We start from the raw sequence: 19,531 nt of genomic DNA, 5'->3' as shown, positions 1-19,531 counted from the left end.
TATGGTGAATTTGATTCTATTAAAAAAAAAACAAACCACAAAACAACAAAAACTTGTATCTTACTTCTCCCTTTACTAAAGGAATGATTTCAAATCTTAAAATAACACATCTATCCTATATTGGAAAAATACTAATCTAGATTACGGGTTCTTCACTCAAAACTCCACTGGAACAAAAATGTAGTTGTAGATAAACAGATGAAACAGTACTAGAACAGCCTAATGGGCAATCTAAGTACAGGTGCTCTAAAAAAATTGAGAATTTATAACGATTTATCAACTGCAATGTAACCATATTCCAACGGCAAAACATGAAAAATGTGGGGAAAAGGTGCTTTATACGAGTCACAGTATTACAGAAGGTGAGAATTTTACCACAGGATAGCAATCACTCACACTTCCCCTCTGAAATATGTTTTTTGTTCTTTCAATTATTTTCTTTAAATTAGCTAAGTGGTTCGCTTGCTAAAACAGTGTTTTTCTAAGTAGCAAACAGGTATACTATAGCCTTTGTTCAGAAACCCCAGTCAGTTCAACTAGGAATGTTTAAACCAAGTTCACTGAAGACATTCTTAAATGTAAACTGTCTACTGGTTATTCAAATGTATATAGGGATAGGTTAGTTTTCTGAAAAACTCAATGAAACTGAATATTCTGTTAAAGTAGGGATTAGCAATGCTTTACCAAACAAAAATAAGATTGCCAGTCCCATCACTATTTTTTAAATTAAGTGATAAAAAGTCCACCTAAAACAAACTACTTCGAATTCATGGCAAAAAAGCCAACATACTGAGTTTTTACCTACAAATGCTAAACATCATAGGAAATGTAGCAGACCATAGCTATTTCAATTGAGTTTTGCTATTTTAAATTATTCAAAAGATTTTAAAAAACAAAAAAACTGAAGTACTCACAGCTTTGCAGGCGGCCATTAGCTTGTAATCTGTCTCACTCCACACAGGCCTTTTCCAAAAAAGTATACCACTAGCATCTGTGGTCCTTTTTAAAGGATTATTTAATTGAACCAACTGCTAACACAGCTGGCCTGAGGTTTTATTCCCACATAGCACCAATCACATTAACCCAAAGAAAGCAAACAAAGGAAATAAAAAGTATTTGAAAGAAAATTTTGCTCAAGAAGGATTTCAACCATATCAAGGAAAAGCATCATGAATATTAGCCTATTATCATTTGGCACCATGAAATGCTCATTATCAGCCCTTCAGGAATATTTTTAACCTGTGGTAAGCTCCCTGAGTCCATCACGTCTAGTTTTCATTCTGAGGGAACATTTTATAAGAACATTCCAACAGGTTAGAAATATTAAAAGCAAATCAAACAATCAATGTAACAGATGAAAATTCAGTCGAAAAGAAAGCAAAAGTTGCTACTATACACTAGAAGGAGCCCAAATCAGCCATGCACCAGCCCACATTTCTCCCCACCTCAGGCAGCTGGTTGCTAGAGTTATCTAGAGAAGCCTCCAAACTTGGGGTCTCAGTTCTGATTTGAAGCACCTCTTCTGTTCCCACACTGCTAGTGGAGTCTTGAGACTGAAGTGATAAACCAGCATGATCTGATATTGTTTCATCTATGGCAGAATCACTGTTTAACTAAGAAAAGAAAAAAACATGAAATTCTTCAATTCATCAAACAAATTACAGAAAAAAAACAGTTTTAAAATAGGCTGTTTCAGTATAGTTAGCTATTTGAATTTATTCACAAGCTTAACAGCTCGCTACTAAAAACACTGCAAGCATCACATACATTTCTGCAACATTTAACTTCATAGACAAATTTGAAGTTATCCCTGAGATCCTGAAAATAATTTCCTTTCTTGTGAAAGGTCTTTAGCACCAGTAAATTACTAGACAAAGCACTGATCAGCAGAGCTCTTTGTTATGGGAAACAATGCAGACTTTGCCTCAAGCCTGAAAAGGGGCATATTATCTTTGCTGCTCCCTTTTCTCCCACCTTTCTTCCTAATTCATTTATGTAATGCAGAGAGACTTCTGAATAGCCTATGTTCTTGATTTTCCTCATTTATACGTAACACACACTTCAAAATGCATAATCAGATTAGCAATTTCAATGGTTAAACACAATTGAGGCTCCCATGGGATCACTTATTGCTCTTGTCTTTATTTAATATTTTGAGGGTTTTTTTGAAGCTAAGAATCTACAAAGACACACACTTCATATGTAACATGCAATTTTACACTTATATTTGAACAATTATTTTAAGCATAAAGGCACTGAAAAGATCACTGATTTACTAAAACTATAAATCTGTTATGTACCACTAGCAGAGTAACTCTTTTCCTTCATTGATGTTAAAGTGAAAAAGTAGCATAAACATATTAGTTTGGTTTTATTCAAGGTCTTTGTTCCTCTGGATGAGAAGTGTGAGCCATACTTAGTCACTAAAAATGCAGGTAAAAACTTAGGTTCTCAGATTCCTTTCACAGTAAAATAACTTACCATTTGTGATCGAGACAGTATCTGACTTGCAGTCAGTGCTGCTTCTTCTTCTGAAGACTCATCAGTATCTTCCTGGTTGGTCAAGTTCAAGCTGGGTGTGCTACCAGAGTACTGACATTCTTGAAGAGACGGTGTGTCTCCTTTGTCAATACTGTCAAGAGAGCGCCTACGAACACCCCAGTTGAAGTTGTCCATGCTTTCACCCTGTAATAAAAAAAGTTCACAGACATATATTATCTTGAAACTCATACATATAAAATTAATACACAAATGCAACACAGACAACACAAGTACCAAAAGCATTATGAACAGAGTTTCAATCAGCCCTTTAATTTTATTAAAAGTTTAAATGCCTTGCTAAATGATGTTTGTAGAGAAATTAAAATATATGGTAAATGAAGTAGAATTCTTTTGATTATCATCTTGGGAAGTAGCTCAATCTATAACCTATATCAGTATCCATTTTATGTCTCTGACTAGAAAGTACAAACACACCACAGACAACAACACATGAACAAGCCAGGGCACCAGGCTGCAACTTACCTGCAGCTCCTGGTTAGCAAAAAGGAAAACACATATAATTAGAAAGAACGAGGACGAACACTTAAAGATACTCTAGAACCAGGGAAAAATGTTTTATTACATAAGATTTGCAAACAGTAAAAGACTGATTCAAGCTCTGAAAAAAGCTTTAGTCAAAAAGCTAGTATTTAAAATAATTTTTCTTTCTAATGGGAGACTGATTAAAAATAAACTGATGACAAAACACCAAAACCAGCATGCTTATGATACATTTTTCTAGTGTAACATGTAAAGCCACAAACATTAGATGAGATTCTTTTAACTAACACACATGAATCTAAAGTGACCACATTCAACTGACAAAGCATCATCAACATTAATTATATTCAAGCTGCAGAAAAACTGTCTTCATTAATTGTTCTGTCAGTTACTTTGCATCAATTTTATGGAAAGCACCCTAAACATCAACAGCTGGATCCTTTCTAGTTTTCACATTTTAAGGCTGGGATACTTAGGTTGCAAACATCCAACATACTAAGTGACATCCAAATTTTAAAACACACTATTTTTTTAAATTCACAAGTACAACAGTCATATTTGATTTTCTCAAGCATTTTGTCAACCTTCAACAATACAACCAGTTAGATGGAAAACCTAATCAGTTCACCTTGCCAGTCTACAGCCAGTTATTAAAATATCACATCTAGTTCCAAGTGTAGAAGTATGGGTTCCAAAACTGCTCTAACAGAATGTCTCTTGTGGTGAACTAAGATAGTATCACTATATTTTAAATATGCAGAGTAAACTAAACATTTTGTAGTCTCTTTCCCTCTTAGTGATTTGTTTTGCTCCACAAAAGGTAAAAACTTATGCCAAAGCAAAACAATCCCAACAACAAGGTAGTACTTCTGTAGGCAGAAGCACTTAAGTTTAATTAGCAACAAGGAACGTTCTGCATTTCTGGTGAAAAACTAGGCATCTCTTGTATCAAGTGCACAATTTATATGTAAATTAATATGTAAACCCTAAGTGTGTATATTCTCTGCCTTTTTTTTCCCTTCAAGTAAAGCACTGAATGCTGCATACAGGCATGTAATGAGAAAGCTGAAGAGTAACTTAGTTTAGCAAAGTTTTGAACTTTTGGCATCCTACCTGCAAAGCCTCATCTAGGTGTTAACATAATATTTTATTATTAAGCCTTGATGGTTCTGAACTATTTGAGTAGCATTCAATATAAGAAATTGTATCTGTGTAGGCTGTGGTCACGTATGCAATACTGTAAGCAGCCTGTATTTCTCCTAGAACACGCAAATAACTGGCTTGAAGTGAAGCAAGCAGGAAGCATAAGAAAGTGAGAAAAAACTGAAGTATTATGGGGAACAAAGCAAGATCTTGTAAAAAGGGATGGATAAACCAGGAAGAGAACAATTTTAGGTATATATAGGCTGATATCCTTCTAGGTAGTCTGTTGACCCATGACCTGCAAGGATCACCATTACTAATTCACTACTTTGTATAGACTGTAATAAAAACATTGAAAGAAATTACAAAGCATTCAATTTCTTCTCCCACTTCTCCCCAGTCCTTTCAGCCACACTTTTAAACTTAATCCAATTCTGGTCTGAAGCCTCTTATTTATCCCAAATAAGTAACAACTGTTAATGCAATTGTTACTATTTCCTAAAATTCAGATTTGTTTTACCTCCCCTTCTCTTTTTTTGATAGGGGGAAAAGTGGAGAAAACGTAACAACTGCAACAAACCAGATATAATGCTGAAGTCAGAATGCAAGCAATTACTATGACTGAGTCAATCATATATAATTAGTATAGTGTACAGTTTACAACTTTGAAAGCTATTCATCTTTTCAAAATGCAGAAATGCATCAGGAACAAAGATTATATTTTCTTAGCATACTGCTTCATAGGTTTCTACTGAATACCACTATTATTCCAGAAATTTTCTACTGCTTTATAAACAGGTGTTCATCTTGTCATTGGCTTATACCATCACATCACTTCACTTTCAGATTAAGTCACTTAACATCACCCCTGACAAAGAACCTCCTCCCCCTGAACAATTTGCAACAACTGAACACTACAAAGTTTAAGATACAAGTTTCTTTATCATGCAAGTTCAATTCAATCGTGTTATAAATTCTTCCCAATTGGATTAGTTAGAAGAGCTGCCATTTCCTTAGAATTGCACCAACACAGCCTAATTTTAAGAACACTCTCAAAAGGAAATATACAGAAGAATTCCCAAGGTCTCACCTCTGCATCTTCCAATTCAACATCTAAAAAGTCAAAGTCTTTAAAAACTCCAAATTGTTGTTCACTGGTATTGTCCTCTACTGCCACTTCCTCCTCTTGAATAACTTCTTCTGTAGTTGAAATAAGACTGGTTTGTTGATCTCCAACTTCCAAGTCTTCATTAGAGGAAAACACAACCTGAAGATAAGTGTAAAAGGGTAAATAAAACCTTCCAACTTCTGAATTGTCATTTTTCAAATTTAAAAAGCAAAACAAAACACTACCACAACTTACTGAAGGATTCTTGGGAAGACCAGACTCTGGACCACACAGAGAAAGCACATTCATCAGCTTCTCCCTGGTTCTCCTCTGGAAAAATGTAACAATAAATGAATAACAAAAAATAATAGTAAAAAATCACATAGCAAGGCATCTACCAGAAGTCCAAGTAAAAATGTAAAACGTCTGCATTTTTAACTAGTCATCTCACATGCCGTCATCCTCTAGAAAGAATTTTACCATTTATCCTCTTCATCTTATTAGCTTTCAGCTTATGATATATTAATTTACTGTTTTGCTAAGATATCATGTAGATTTCAAATTATGTTTCAACAAATACCTTTATTACACATTCATAAACACTGCCTATTTTATATGTGTAACATGCTTGAGACACAATGTACCTGAGACAGCTGTGGTCTCTTCCAGCTGACAGGAACTAATGCATTTGAATTGGAGCCTGATGAAGTTGAAGAAGTGCTCCGGGTGACTGCAATGACTTTTGGTTTCCCATTTCTACCAGCTGCGCTGTGTTGATCACCGTATTTATTCCCAATAATTGGTGTCTAACAAAGACAACAAATGCTTTCGTAAAATTCAAATCTGTATTAATAAAGACTACACATTTGATTTTAGAAATTAGTATTACACTATAGAGGGCTTTTTTCTTTGTGGCTGTCTTTGTTTTGTTTTTAGAATTCTATGAAGTCCATGCCTAATTCACTGAGGACCCATATAGTATCAGTATACTGGGAAACACAAAGTTGAATACTTCTACCCTAAGCAGCAGACTGCTATTCTGCTCATTTGTATTTCTTGAAATATACTAGTTTTATGCTAACAATCCAGTTATATTTTTAAATGCACTTTTAAAATAACTACATACTAAGTTTAAAAGATGATAAATTTCTCTATGGATGCACTCACAGACATTAAACAATTGTTTCTACAATCCAGCAACTTCATTAGAACAGACACAACTTCTAAAAACCAGGGATCAAATCAGCCTTTCTGACAGGAAGTACTACTCCAACAAACTTTGTGGGAATTCACCTGGTGTCTTGCTTATTTACATGTACTGAAATTTCCAGTAAGGAATTAAAGAGGGGACTCTACCGATTTAAGTAACAGTCCAAGACATGTACATCTCCAACCACTATTTAGGACCAGTTTCAACCATGAACCCTTATTTTTGACTCTTTCTTAAGTCTCCAGTTTTCAAATCCCTGAATTATACTACAGTCATTTGGTTATGCCCCCATCTTCATACATACAAAGAGTATCACCTGTATTATATTAGTTTGAGCTCTAATGCATCCTTTCAGTATGACTTTAATTATGCCTCACAAGTGCATAACATCTTCAACATCATATATTCTTAAAAATTTTATTTAAGACGTATCAATGCAGAAGGCTAACATAAAATATACCCAAGTTTGGAACAGAAAGTCATTATTGCATTGTAGTTTAAACAGAATAATTACCTCTGATATATCAAAATGAAAATCTAAGGTCTTGCCAGGTAGCTCCTTGGAAACATTATTAAAAATTTTTGTGAAAGAGATTTCAGGAGAACCTATGTCACCTCCATAAGACTTTGGAATATCGTTAGGTACAACAAGGCTTGCTGATCGAGACACCACCAGTTTCAAAATATTAAGAGCTTCCTTCCAATATGGACTCTAAAAAGAACATACGTAAATCACCAAACAATCACTTCAAATAATACATCAGTTTGTAATGTACAGTAGGATTTTGCATTGATTTATTTCAAGAGTCCCAGAGCCAAAAGCTCTAATCTATATGTGACTGCAAGACATGAACACAGGCAGAAGATTTGCAACTGGAAGCACCAGGAAGGCATCAGCAAGGCACTGGCTCATCCGTCCCACGGCCAGAGGTCAGAAAAAGCAAGGCAGGCTTAGTAGCTCTGGCTCACAGTGCCAGCCAAAAAAACGTTTTCGAAGTATTCATATTGTATCAAACTGATGGAGTGCTTAAAAAAGCAAGCGCAAAAGTATGAGAACATAAGAGGCAGAGTCTGAGCTAAGTGTACCATCCTTAAAAAGATGATTAAGGTAATGTAAATAATTCAGCAGTTTTAGGTGCAGACATTGTAGAGTGGATAACGAGACATATCAAAAGCAGCACCTGGGGAAGGTTAAGATTTATGCTTCTGAAAATGTTAGGATTTCACCTGAAACTTTAATCTTCCAGTGTTTTTGGAATGAGCAGGATTTTATTTTTTTTAGTACGATGATAAGTTTGTTATTAATTTTTTTCTTTACTGCATTAAAAAGTAAACACCACTTTCAAGGCTCTAAGTAGTACCTGCTTCCTTCTAGGTAATGATGGCCTTCAACAACAACTTTAATTTCTGTGCATCATAAGCATAAAAGAATTATCTCAAACCTGAACCATCCTGTAGCAACTTAAATTTATTAAGATAAATTGTGATTGCAGAAGACTAGAAAAACTAGAAAACTGTGGTTTTGTAGCACCACAATTAAACAAGAAACCTTATTTTATGAACTTTTCTTTTGTTACCTAAATTAATGTTTCATCCTACGAAAAATGCATGTCCTTCTCTGGAACATTCTTTCACTAGTTCCAGTATACTGATGGCTAACATCTTCTAATTATGACTTCATTCCATGGTGGCGTGGGCTTGCACAGAAAGCTCAGATAAAGGTTAGAGGCGAAGTGAGCAGATGTCAGGCTATGAAAACTGTAGTTATGCTAATCATTCCATTTTGCCTAATGCACTTTGACAGGAGCACAATATCTAAAGTACATATCCATCAATAGCAAAACGTCCAGGGAGCACTACCTTTCCTGGTTGATTATGATTAAACCATTTGACTGAACTACATTTGGCAATAATGGAATTTGGGGAAAAAAGAAAAGGAGAAAAATAACAAGAAGGTTGTGTACTGAAATGGTTTTGTGCTCCAGGCATTTGTATAAAACCTTTCAGCAAGATGCTAGATTTTCTTCCACAAAATAGATTTTCAGTAAATTGTGTTCAAATTACAAAGGATCAAATTACTTAGGGCAAAACACTGTGGCTCATCTTTTGGGGACTTTCTTAAATAAAAAAAATATGCATTTGAATTCCTTAAGTTGCACCGTAACGTTCCTCACTTGAACAGATATATTAGTGAAAGTGATTTAAACATATGTTTACCTGTACAAACTTAGTTTGAAAAAGAATACACTTAAAATACATTTGGGCAGTATTTAACAGCAAACATTTCCATATTTAAAGAGTTATGTAGACATAGCAGATGATCCTTCGACTATTAAAATGTATGTAGAACTACCTACATTTGTAAATAGACACACTAAGGTAACTTGTCCCACAAGACATAGATCAAGCTGGACAAAAGCATAAGCACGTAACAAATTAAGGGAAAAAAATTACCATGGAATTTGACTTTAAACAACCATTTTTATATCTAAAATATATTAATTCTCAAATAAAAATCAAGTGTAATTTCACTTTTATAACAAGCAGAAAAGTTTTTCTTTAAATAGTTTTTCAGAGTACCTACCTGAACATATTTACCAATAACTTTTATGATTTCCAAATTAAACTGCTTCACTGGTGCTGTGGACAGGTCGATATGACTCAGAAGACTATAAATGATCTGCAGTAAGGATTGTTGCATACTGGATAACCCTTTCTCTAACAGCTTAAAAAAAAATTAAAAATACAGACTCTAATTAGTGCCTTTAATAGTAACTTGAAGTGAAAATCAACATTAAAATATAAACAGCTTCCACAGATGTTTATTCTTCCCCTCAAGAAACTTCAGCGTACCACTTTACATTTTTCAAAATTTTGTTTTAGCTTAAAAAGAAAATGTAATGCAATTAAATGTTATCTGTTGTAATTAATTCCCCCCCACCCAATTTCGACATATCTGTTAGCACAGATCTAAAATACATAATTACAATAGAATAATTATCTAATAATAATAGAATAATAAAATATTTCTCACTAAATAAAGTGTACAAATAAAGTCAAAATCTCAAAGGTGCATGGAAAACAATGACATCCATGACTTACGAATGAAACAGTCTTATAAATGAAATAAGTTCATATAAACTAATTGATAAGAATGTTCAGATATCTTTTCCATGATCAGTTTGAAGTAATCTTCAAGGAGAAACTCTACAGTTTTTTCACACAACATAATTTTTCAAGGTAACATCAGTTTTTCTGTATGAATGGCTGGCAGAATCATATACTGAATTTTGTATTTAAATTATCTTTGATTATATACCACGCATTACTTTCAAATGAACTTTGAAATTAGTTTTTAAGTCATGATAAGGACATCTTTAAATATGTACTTGGCTAAAAAACATGTTTTAGAATTTGCACAGAGCATAATTTTGCTAAAGCCAAGACAGTATATATAGATTATTCACGTAGCATAGAAAATAAGCATCTATTTCACAATACTACTACTGTAAAAAGGGATTTTTCATTAGAGGGATTATTATTTCGAGGTACACTCAAGTTGTTGCACTCCAAAATGGCAGCAGTCATCCCTTTTCCGTGTCCTAGATGATTTTATTATTATTCTCCCATTGCAAAAGGTATGTTTTTTTCTCTCTATATTCAGAATTGTATGAAACAAGGAATTGTCAATGAGTAAAATGTAACATTTATCACAGATTGTCGACATGAGATACACCTTCATTAAAAATTTACCTCTGCAAGATAAGTTACGAGGTTAAATGTGGCATCTGAGAAGGAGTCATGCAAGTATCTACACACTACATTAATCCAGTTAGAGCAGTCTCTGGAATAACTGTGTGTACTGTATAAACTCATCATATGAGCTAGATTGGCAAGAGTTGGTGATTTCTCCTCTGCGCAAACCTGAAAAGCCAAAAGTATATATAATTATATTACAGATGACAAATTTTTAACTTAAGTACCCACAAGTCATCATGCACTTTTCCCAGATTTCACTCTATTCCCCAGTAACTGGAAATGAAGTAATCATATGAGCAACATCTACAGTTTCTGCTGAATTTTGGAGCCTGGTAATTCGTCAAAGAAGTAGTAGAGAGAATTTGCTGTGATACTTACACTGCTTTCTCAAATACATAAATAAATAAGTAAGTGTGCCAGGTAGCAAGACTGTTTAAATACTGAAAACAGCTCCATACTCCTGACATGGCATGCTGGGACAGCAGTAACTTTTAGACTTGCATCATGTACTTGCCATGTATGACTTTGAGGTGGCCTGCACACTACTAAGTGATATACACATCACAATTTGGGAAGCCAGAGGTCTACGATTGCATTTCCCAAGACAGACAGCACTTTCTTATTCCCCTTTCCACATTATTCCTTAAAATGCAGGCTGTCAGACCAGCACTCCCCCAGCCTGGCTGGACACTGCTGGTGTGCATTTTGAACTGCTGTACCAGACACTGCAGTTCATAAAGCAATGAAAATATTCCGAGGTTAGCTACGGTGTACAAGGGATAGAAAGAGAACCTTTTCTTCCTGCCTGCAAGTCTGAAAGGTAAGGATTTTTTCCTTATCACAAATAAATTAGGAAGTATGCTTAAGAACTGATTTAGTTTACATTTAGCATTACAAGCTGCAAAATCAGACAGGTAAGAAAAAGTAACTGATATCATTGATAACATGTAAATACATTCCTTACCTCTAAAGTTTACAGAAAAAAGCTAAATATTTTTTCTCAGTGGCAAAGAGAAACTCATGGGCCGATGTGAAATCCAACTATACAAATGAGGACTGGATCACAGTTTCAAAATAAAATATTTTAGTTATCTCTGTATGTCTAATAGAATCATGTATAAATTCTACATAAGGCAGTGGAAAAATACAGAACTAGTGCTGGTAATAAAAGTAAACTCCTGGATACTCTCCAAGAATCACTTTACATACCTTTGCTATCCTGTCAGCTGTTTCTTTACAGAACTGAGTTGGGTTATCAAAATGTTGGATCAGATGCGGAAGTAGGCACAAGATGTTTAGGGGAAATCCTAAACACATACATAAATACAGTTATACGAACCCTAATGACTTTAACATGACTTAATTTAATGTGAAGTATATATATTACAGCTTTCTGATACTTAAGAACCCTTAGAGTACAATACACGTACATTCAAGCAAATATATAAATTATATACACACACCTAAGTTTGTATGTATGTATAATATAAATGTGTGTGTCTGTCTATAAGTGTGTATATACACATATGCATAGAAGAAACCAAAGTCATCAACAGATCAATTAAGCAAAAATATCAAGAAATTTGACAGCTTAAAGCAGTTCAGTAACGTTGTTTCTAAAATGTACAAATGTTTCACATAGTACTATTGAGCTATTTAGTACAAGATCATGAAAAATAATACATATACTCTTCAAACGTACTTGTCAGCAAGTTTGAAGTAAGTTAATAATCAATACTTAAAGTTTTTGTGCAGTATTTCTTGGCAGATAATCATAGTCTGTAATGTATTCCCACTACCTAACATTGCAATATAAACAACTGCAAAATGCATTTAACTGAAGAGTGCTTTTTAAGGCAAATACATAACCACTAACGATTTTGATTGCACATCATTTGATGAAAAAATACATTTTCATTGCAAATACAGTTACTAAAGATACCTGCTAACTGAGAAGGATCCACCAAAGCATGCCTGGAAATTGTGATGAGTTTACTCAGGAGGTGAACTGTCATTTCTTGTGTGGATGCTGAAGTAAAGCCTTTTAGGAAGAGCTGCTGAAGGCCTGGAAAGTTATTCCATTTCAGTTTACTCTGCACCTTTTCTATCTTTTCTCGACTCTCTGATTTATCCAGAGGCAAGTGAATAAGAAGCTTGTTGAGTAGCTTGAGAGCCAAAAGGTATTCATACTCATAATCTGACTCTAGCAATGAAGTTGCAATCCAGAATATGGTGGCCATTAGATTGACAGGATCAGTAGTGGGCTGCACATCATACATTCCTCCCTCTCTCAGGGAGGAAAGGCTTCTAGTCCTGGCCAAACTTCCACCATGATTTATCCTTCCATCCATTATATCCAGTGTGTTGCTCCGTCGACGGTCACCTCTCCGCTCACTGATTAAATTCAGTCTCAAAGAATTGCTCCTTGTATTGCTGTAGTATCCCAAACAACTGCCACTATTAAGGGGACTTGTGCTTAGATTTATCTGTCCAGTGCTTTTCCTATTAGCTGCGTACTTGTTTCCCATTACAGAATCATGGTACGAGGTTCTAAAATAAAACATTATAGTTTAGAAAAACGGAAGAAAAGAAAGAGATTTGACACCAATCACATGCACAGACAACTTAGTGAATACTCTGCTTCATCACTGGAAAAGTATTACAATATATGAAAATGAAGAGAAAACTTCTCTATATGCTGTAATTTTTTACAGCATAAGAACCAAACTGTAGCATCCCATTATGTGTGCTACAAAATACATTGATTACTATCGCAAAGTAATAAAATAATTACAAAGCAATTCAGTAAAGTCAGGAATATTAACCTAAAGCATGTAAAAGATGATCTTTTAATCAAGGCTAGTAAGGCCTGATTAAAAAGGAAAAAAAAAAAAAACCAAAGTTCTAAAACTACTCACAGTGCTCTTATTTTAGAGAAATTTCAGAATTAATGACAACATTTCAAAATAAAAGCCATAAGGTGTTTTTTGAACCAAGAGGGTAATCTGAACAGGCAGCAGAGATCTTTTCAGAATATCTAGATTCTTATGAGTTTTGCTTGTGGCAGAAAGCTAAAAATATCATAAACAAGCAAGTAACTCTGCTATCAGGATACAACTATTCTGCAAATATAAGAAATAATTTCATTACATACGTAATACAGATCTTAAAAATTTTAAATATATAGAAATGTATAATGCAGCTTGACTAGTAAAAGAACTTACTGAGAAAGGGCAGAAAGCAGATCGTAATGCTTCATGGTTTCAGCCAATGTATCAATTGCAGACTCTAAAGTCAGAAGCAGTTCTATGACAAAACCCTGGGGAAAGCCACAGGTCATTATAAATTATGCAGTATATACAAGGAAAATCACATAACATCTACTGAATAGTGATATAAAAATATAAAATCAGCACCAGTAACTAGATTATTATTCTCATGCTTCATTTAGAATGTAACCTTGAAGACAGAGCTCAAATTGGCCATAGCTTCAAGACAGAGAAAAAAAGTAAAATGATAAGACCTTTCATTTATTCCTAAATACAAAAAAAAAAAATCCACTCTGACTTGCATTATTTTTAAGGATGGCCTTATCCTTGGTTGAAAGGTTAGATCTAATTCTTTAGATCTAACATGCCACCAAGTTGGATGGTTTTAGCACTTATCAGGTTAAGTCCTTAATAGAATAACTAAATTATTTTTTATATGGCTAATCTCAGGAATCCCTAACTATGAAAGATATGGTGTTTTCAGGAAACAGATTATCAAACTGTTTGAAATTTCTTATGGCTCTAGAAGAAAATGTGCATGGCTAGTCTCATTTCATTAGGTGAAAATTGAGAAAGTGTCATGACTAAAACTGCTCCGATATACGAAGTATCTTTATTTAAAGATAAAAGCAACTGAGTCCAAAATGATTTTAAATTTTGCCATCATTAAAATCACAGCATAAGTTTGTCATTTAGGCATATTCACCTTTCTAATAAAATAAGAGGAAAAATTCAAATACCTGAGCTTCTTCTCCTGCATCTCCAACAGTTTCTACTAATCTGGAGAGAACATCAGAAAGTGTAGATGCAGTGAGAGGCTGCTTCAGAGCCCTGAAGATCTGAAAGGACCTCCCAGCGTAATGTCGAGAGGAACACGAAAGCGCAGTTTGCAAAGCAACTTCACTGAGACGGTGTTCCAATTGAAATCCTACTATGAAAGCAAATAATACTCAAATAGCACAACGTTTCATGGAGAAAAAAAAAAAGAAAAAAGAACTTGCATTTCATAAACAGTATAATTGTCATTCGTAACTTTAAAATATCCTCACCTCTTACTGTTTACTTAAGGAATACTCCTATGAAAAATCTTTCCAGACATGAATTCTATTCCACAATACTTAACACTTGAGAGACTTGCAGAGAGTAAAACATTTATGATTTGAATGTTAAATGTCCACAATAAATTAGTAAGATATTTTATCTCATTTCTAGAAAATTATATTTAAATCTGATGCAACAGAAGCATGAATTGAAATGTGCAACACACAAGAAAAATCTCTATTATTTAGAAGCAGGTAGCTATGCAAGTGATTTTATAGATCATCTGTAAACTCACAGGCATTGAAAAAAATCATGTAGGTCACAGACTCAAACATTCTATCATGCATCAAGCATTTTCAAACATACCTGAGCTAGACTGTTTAAATATAGCTACCACATGCTTTAAAAACACAGTTAACTGTTCAGCACTCTTTATATTAGGGTTCTTGGCCGAAACATCTTCATGATTCCAAAGTGGCCCTCTTTTCCTAAAAATACAAAAACAAAGCAAACATGACAATATAAAACATAGCCTTTGTCATTAGTATTATTTAAATGTTATTTTTACCTTAAATAACTGCAAAAGAATCTGCTACCTACCACATAAATGACACCATTTAGAACTACAGACACAAGCTGGAAAGAAGTTTGCCAACTGCTCAATATCATACAACAATACACATGAAGGCAAGAAAAGGTGAAAAGCAAGATATCAAATCTAACTGAAGTAACAGTGTAAATTTAGGAAGAGATGTTCTTTGTTACATAATATTTAGTTAGCGAACAAAGAATCAGTTACAGATACCACCATTATAAACTTCTTAAATCAGCTTTCTTTCTTATCATTTTCTTCCCATCAATACACCACACTATTCTAATTTTAGGGCCATGTAAAGCTTTTTTTTGTTGGCATGCTTCTCAAATTCTGATTAAGCAAACTGGATTTCAGATTTACATGATCTTGAAAGCCTTATATAAACTATCACACAAACTGCACAAGTGTTGCTTGTTTTATAAATGTTCTTTGCCACTAATCATTTTTTTTTCTTCAAGTAGTGAGCTTTCTTCTATTAGGTAATCTATAACCTCCACAGAAATCTTGCAGTTTCCTAATCATCTTTCTCTATTCCGGTCCTAACACTTTAGTTTTTTTGTTTGTTTGTTTTTGCCAGGATGGAAAAGGGAATACTACAAACTGTGTGTGAAGCGAAGATAATGAACCTGTGTAGAACATGAAAAAAGACTTTTAAACACCCAGGACAAGAAAAGGAGGCAAGTTCTCCAAAACTGTTGGTAAGCTAGGGTTATTCATAAGCTATATCACATTAAAAACACTTCAGGGTTAGTCTTGATATTCTTAGAGATGATAAACATTTTTCTTGACAAAAATGAAAACTGAAATCTTACCTTGAGGTAATGAATTCTATGAGAGTTTTCACTTTTTCATCCTGCTCTACTGAAATGTCAACCTCATTGAGGATGGTGGTGTGCAGATGAGACATGGCAGCACTTGTATTTCCTAAACTGATGCTAGAAGAGGTAGAACTAGAACTAAGCCCTGAGTCTGTCATTGGGGAGGGCTGGTAATCTGGTATAAAATCATGAACACCTGCTGAAATAAAAACAAGATTATTATGAGCTCTTAAGTTGACAGTTCAATATTAAATAAATAAAAAGAAAAAATAGCTCTCTAAAAATCAATAATTTAGCAAATGTAATGAGAATAAATTCATGGATGCAATAATTTCAAATTAAATCAACAACTATGCAAGACTTGGCACAACTGGACCCTTAATAAGGAACAGGCAGATCCCTCTTTAAAAATCACTACATTCTGTTAGATTTTTTGTATCGGTAATATGATGAAATGACAGCTCAGTGGTCTGTGAGGCATCTCATCTCAGTAAGTTGAGACAGATGATACAAACTGCTTCCAGATGATGTTTCTGTAAGATTTTCTCTCCATCAGAAGAATCATGTGCCTGTAAAATGCAACTGAAGCAACTCCTATTGTTAAGCCTAAATCTATGAGGTGCTGGGAGAAAGTAAACTGACAAAGGAAAAGAGTCATGAATCTTTGATTGTAACAACTGTACCTAAACTTCAGACTTGCTGATAGCCATCAAAAAAATTCAATCTATAGAGCTGCATGGTTTGGAATGAGGCATTACCTGGTTCAAAGAATGTTTTTTTTATCAGCTTGCTTTACCTTGTGCTAGGCATGCATACTTGTAATCACCTCATTTTAATCCCCAGCTGGAAATAATTGATAATGATCTCATTCCAGTTCCTATCAGATATTTTTGTTCTAATAACAATAGCAAAATATCCTGTCATGTTTAGACAGTTTTACTCAAAACTGCGAAGATTAGGAACAGAATGGTTGTACAGGTCACCATACAGGCACATTGATAAAGTTCTGTGAATAGGTTTACATAAAATAATTTATTCGCTATGTCCACTTTTTAAGTCCTCATTACCATTAATATCAAATGCAGGAAAAGATGCACATTTTTTGATTAGTGACAAAATCACTTCTGATTTGAACAAAATGGAAACAAATAGAACGTACAGTAATATGCTGCCACCTACTGAAATAAGATGAAATACTAGGTTTCAGCAAAATGAACTCTCACTTTCTTATAGAAAGTGCAATAGGCTCACACTTATTACTTTCACAGTTACATATAAAATACATAATTTCCTGTATAATTGCAATAATGTAATATTAAGGTGAACATTAAAATGCAGGACCTCAAAAGAATATTCTTTTGAGTAAGATTTCTTTTGAACAAGAATATTCTTTTGAAAAGAATAAGAAATTAATAGCCTATTAAAAAATGACAACAGACTAAAGTCAGAAATTCAAAGTTCCTGTGCACAAGAAATGTAAATTCTTGTGGTTTTTTTTTGTTTGTTTTTGTTTTTTAAATTTTCAAGGGCATCATAAAAACTGCTCTATTACAGATCCAAAATGTAGTTTCCTTCATTTTTTCTATTACTATACAATTGTTCAGCTGAGCTCCCAGCTCTTATGACTAGGCACAAAGTGCTAACATGAAGTGTACTCATTTTGATTTAATTAAAATCTGAAGAAATAAATTTTAACCAGTCAGACAGGGTTGAAACAAAATACACTTTCCAAGGGCTCCAGAAAAAAAATATTAGAAAAAACAGAGATCTTAATAATGCCTAGAAGAAAAGATTACTTTCCGTGTAATTTTAACAAGCCTAAAGCATACCTGTAAAAGTATAATCTAGATGTGTAGTTTGCTTGACAGTAAGCACCCTGGATTCATTGAACTCTCTGTTTCTGAGCAGGACTGAAGCAACAGACTGGACATTACTACCAGATCCCATCACTATCAGAAGATGCAAAAGCAGTCGTTTACAATGCTCATAGACTTCAGGGTGACAGTGGTCAAAACCTACCAAAAAAGGAAAACGGAAAAGTTTTATTAAAATCAGAGGGCACATATAATTCAATTATTAAAATATAGCAGTATTCAAACTGGTATGTTATACTTCACCAAACAACAGACACACAATTCAATAAGTGAACACAGGATTCCTGCTAGCTATTGAATTTAGTTCTTCCATCTTCCCTTAGATGTTTCTTCAGTGTTTAAATATATACAAAAAAACAAAACAAAACAATTTAACAAACACGAATATATCCTCTTGTTTCTTACACAGGAGTAAGATTAACCTGTGCTCTGTCTTATAACTACTACAAAAGATAAACAGAAAGAAGAAAAAGTTGAATTTCATTTTGTCTTCTACTCAGAAAAAGTGGGAAATGTGGCTCCATTGGAAAGTGCTTTTGAATGACAGCAAAAGCCTCTTTAATTATATTCATATTAATCAAGCTGAAAGATATTTAGGTGAATTCTTTTTCAAAACAAAAAGGAATACCATTTTTATTTTTTGAAAGTGAACTTTCAAATATTCAGGTCATAACACCTTTATATAAATCTGCATTATTTAACAACACAGTGGTCCTTTCTGTGTTCTGTCCTAAAGTTGTGTTTGTAAATAGTAACGAGATTTAAATACAACAGGAAACATTAATTCAAGTGTGGAAAAGAACAGCTATGGGAACAGCTACCATTTCTAAGTAACTAGAGATATTTCTATAAGAATTTAGTTACCTATAAAAATTGCATGAAGCAAAAGATGCAAGTATCCTCCCCATTCTACCTTCACACTGTGGTCAACTATCAAGTCAGTCAGAAGGATCACTGCTATATTGCATCTAAAAACAAAAATAAACCTGTTAGAAGAACATAACATAGGACCTTTATAAAGAGCTGCAAAGAGCTTAATATGCTACTGAACAGTATTCTTTCAAGCCTATAAACATCAACCCACTTGTATTAAGGGAAAATATGTATGCTCACAATGAAGACAGAAAAACTCCAGTCTTCCAAATTTAAAGGCTTTAAAATCTTAAACTGTTAAATAAGTAAAACCACAGAAAATAATTGCACTATCTTTATCTATTATCTTTAGATTGACTACCTTTAATCTACTATGTTTAAATTACTACATTTGTACAACACAAATTAAAAAGTAATGAATTGCCATTGTTAAATAGTTGTTTAACAATTGTTGAACCAGTTACCTGTGAAGAGACATGCCCGGAGGAGAAGTTTCAGGCAAGTAATCCACCAGTGGTGACCAGCAACCTCCAGTAGGTGGAAAAGGCAGAGGCTCTCCTTGATTGTGCTCCATCACCTTCAACCGCCAGTTTGAATACAGAGGCATTGAATCACCTAACACAACAGATAATTAAAACAGAAAAATAAAAGTGAATGCAAACAAAACATGTATTTCTGTATTATATAGACAACTAAAGACTGTTATACAACACAGAAATAATCCATTTCTGTATTACATAGTCTTCTAAAAAAGTATTTTAAAATTCTTAACAAGGTGAACCCTGGGGAAAAAAAACCT

General features: G+C 33.8%; 1 protein-coding gene across 4 annotated transcripts in view; it reads right to left on the bottom strand.

Annotated features, from left to right (window-relative positions):
- FRYL (FRY like transcription coactivator) overlaps positions 1–19,531 on the bottom strand; it is a 172,230-nt gene that overhangs the window by 23,398 nt on the left and 129,301 nt on the right. For 2 of the 4 annotated variants that reach the window (XM_050710201.1, XM_050710203.1), the window contains 17 exons: positions 19,197–19,347; positions 18,724–18,827; positions 17,815–18,000; positions 15,980–16,184; positions 14,939–15,060; positions 14,272–14,459; positions 13,487–13,581; positions 12,205–12,812; positions 11,472–11,569; positions 10,257–10,427; positions 9,088–9,228; positions 7,018–7,215; positions 5,938–6,099; positions 5,549–5,623; positions 5,276–5,452; positions 2,482–2,685; positions 1,446–1,613 (listed from right to left, as the gene is read on the bottom strand). In XM_050710201.1, coding sequence (XP_050566158.1) covers positions 1,446–1,613; positions 2,482–2,685; positions 5,276–5,452; positions 5,549–5,623; positions 5,938–6,099; positions 7,018–7,215; positions 9,088–9,228; positions 10,257–10,427; positions 11,472–11,569; positions 12,205–12,812; positions 13,487–13,581; positions 14,272–14,459; positions 14,939–15,060; positions 15,980–16,184; positions 17,815–18,000; positions 18,724–18,827; positions 19,197–19,347 — 3,053 coding nt within the window. Of the gene's footprint in view, positions 1–1,445; positions 1,614–2,481; positions 2,686–5,275; positions 5,453–5,548; positions 5,624–5,937; positions 6,100–7,017; positions 7,216–9,087; positions 9,229–10,256; positions 10,428–11,471; positions 11,570–12,204; positions 12,813–13,486; positions 13,582–14,271; positions 14,463–14,938; positions 15,061–15,979; positions 16,185–17,814; positions 18,001–18,723; positions 18,828–19,196; positions 19,348–19,531 lie in introns of all 4 variants that reach the window. The other 2 variants (XM_050710200.1, XM_035547103.2) reach the window with 2 other exon arrangements.

Source organism: Cygnus atratus, chromosome 4 (genome assembly GCF_013377495.2).
Source record: "Cygnus atratus isolate AKBS03 ecotype Queensland, Australia chromosome 4, CAtr_DNAZoo_HiC_assembly, whole genome shotgun sequence".
Classification (NCBI taxonomy): Eukaryota; Metazoa; Chordata; class Aves; order Anseriformes; family Anatidae; genus Cygnus; species Cygnus atratus.
This window is presented reverse-complemented; position numbering and strand designations above follow the sequence as displayed.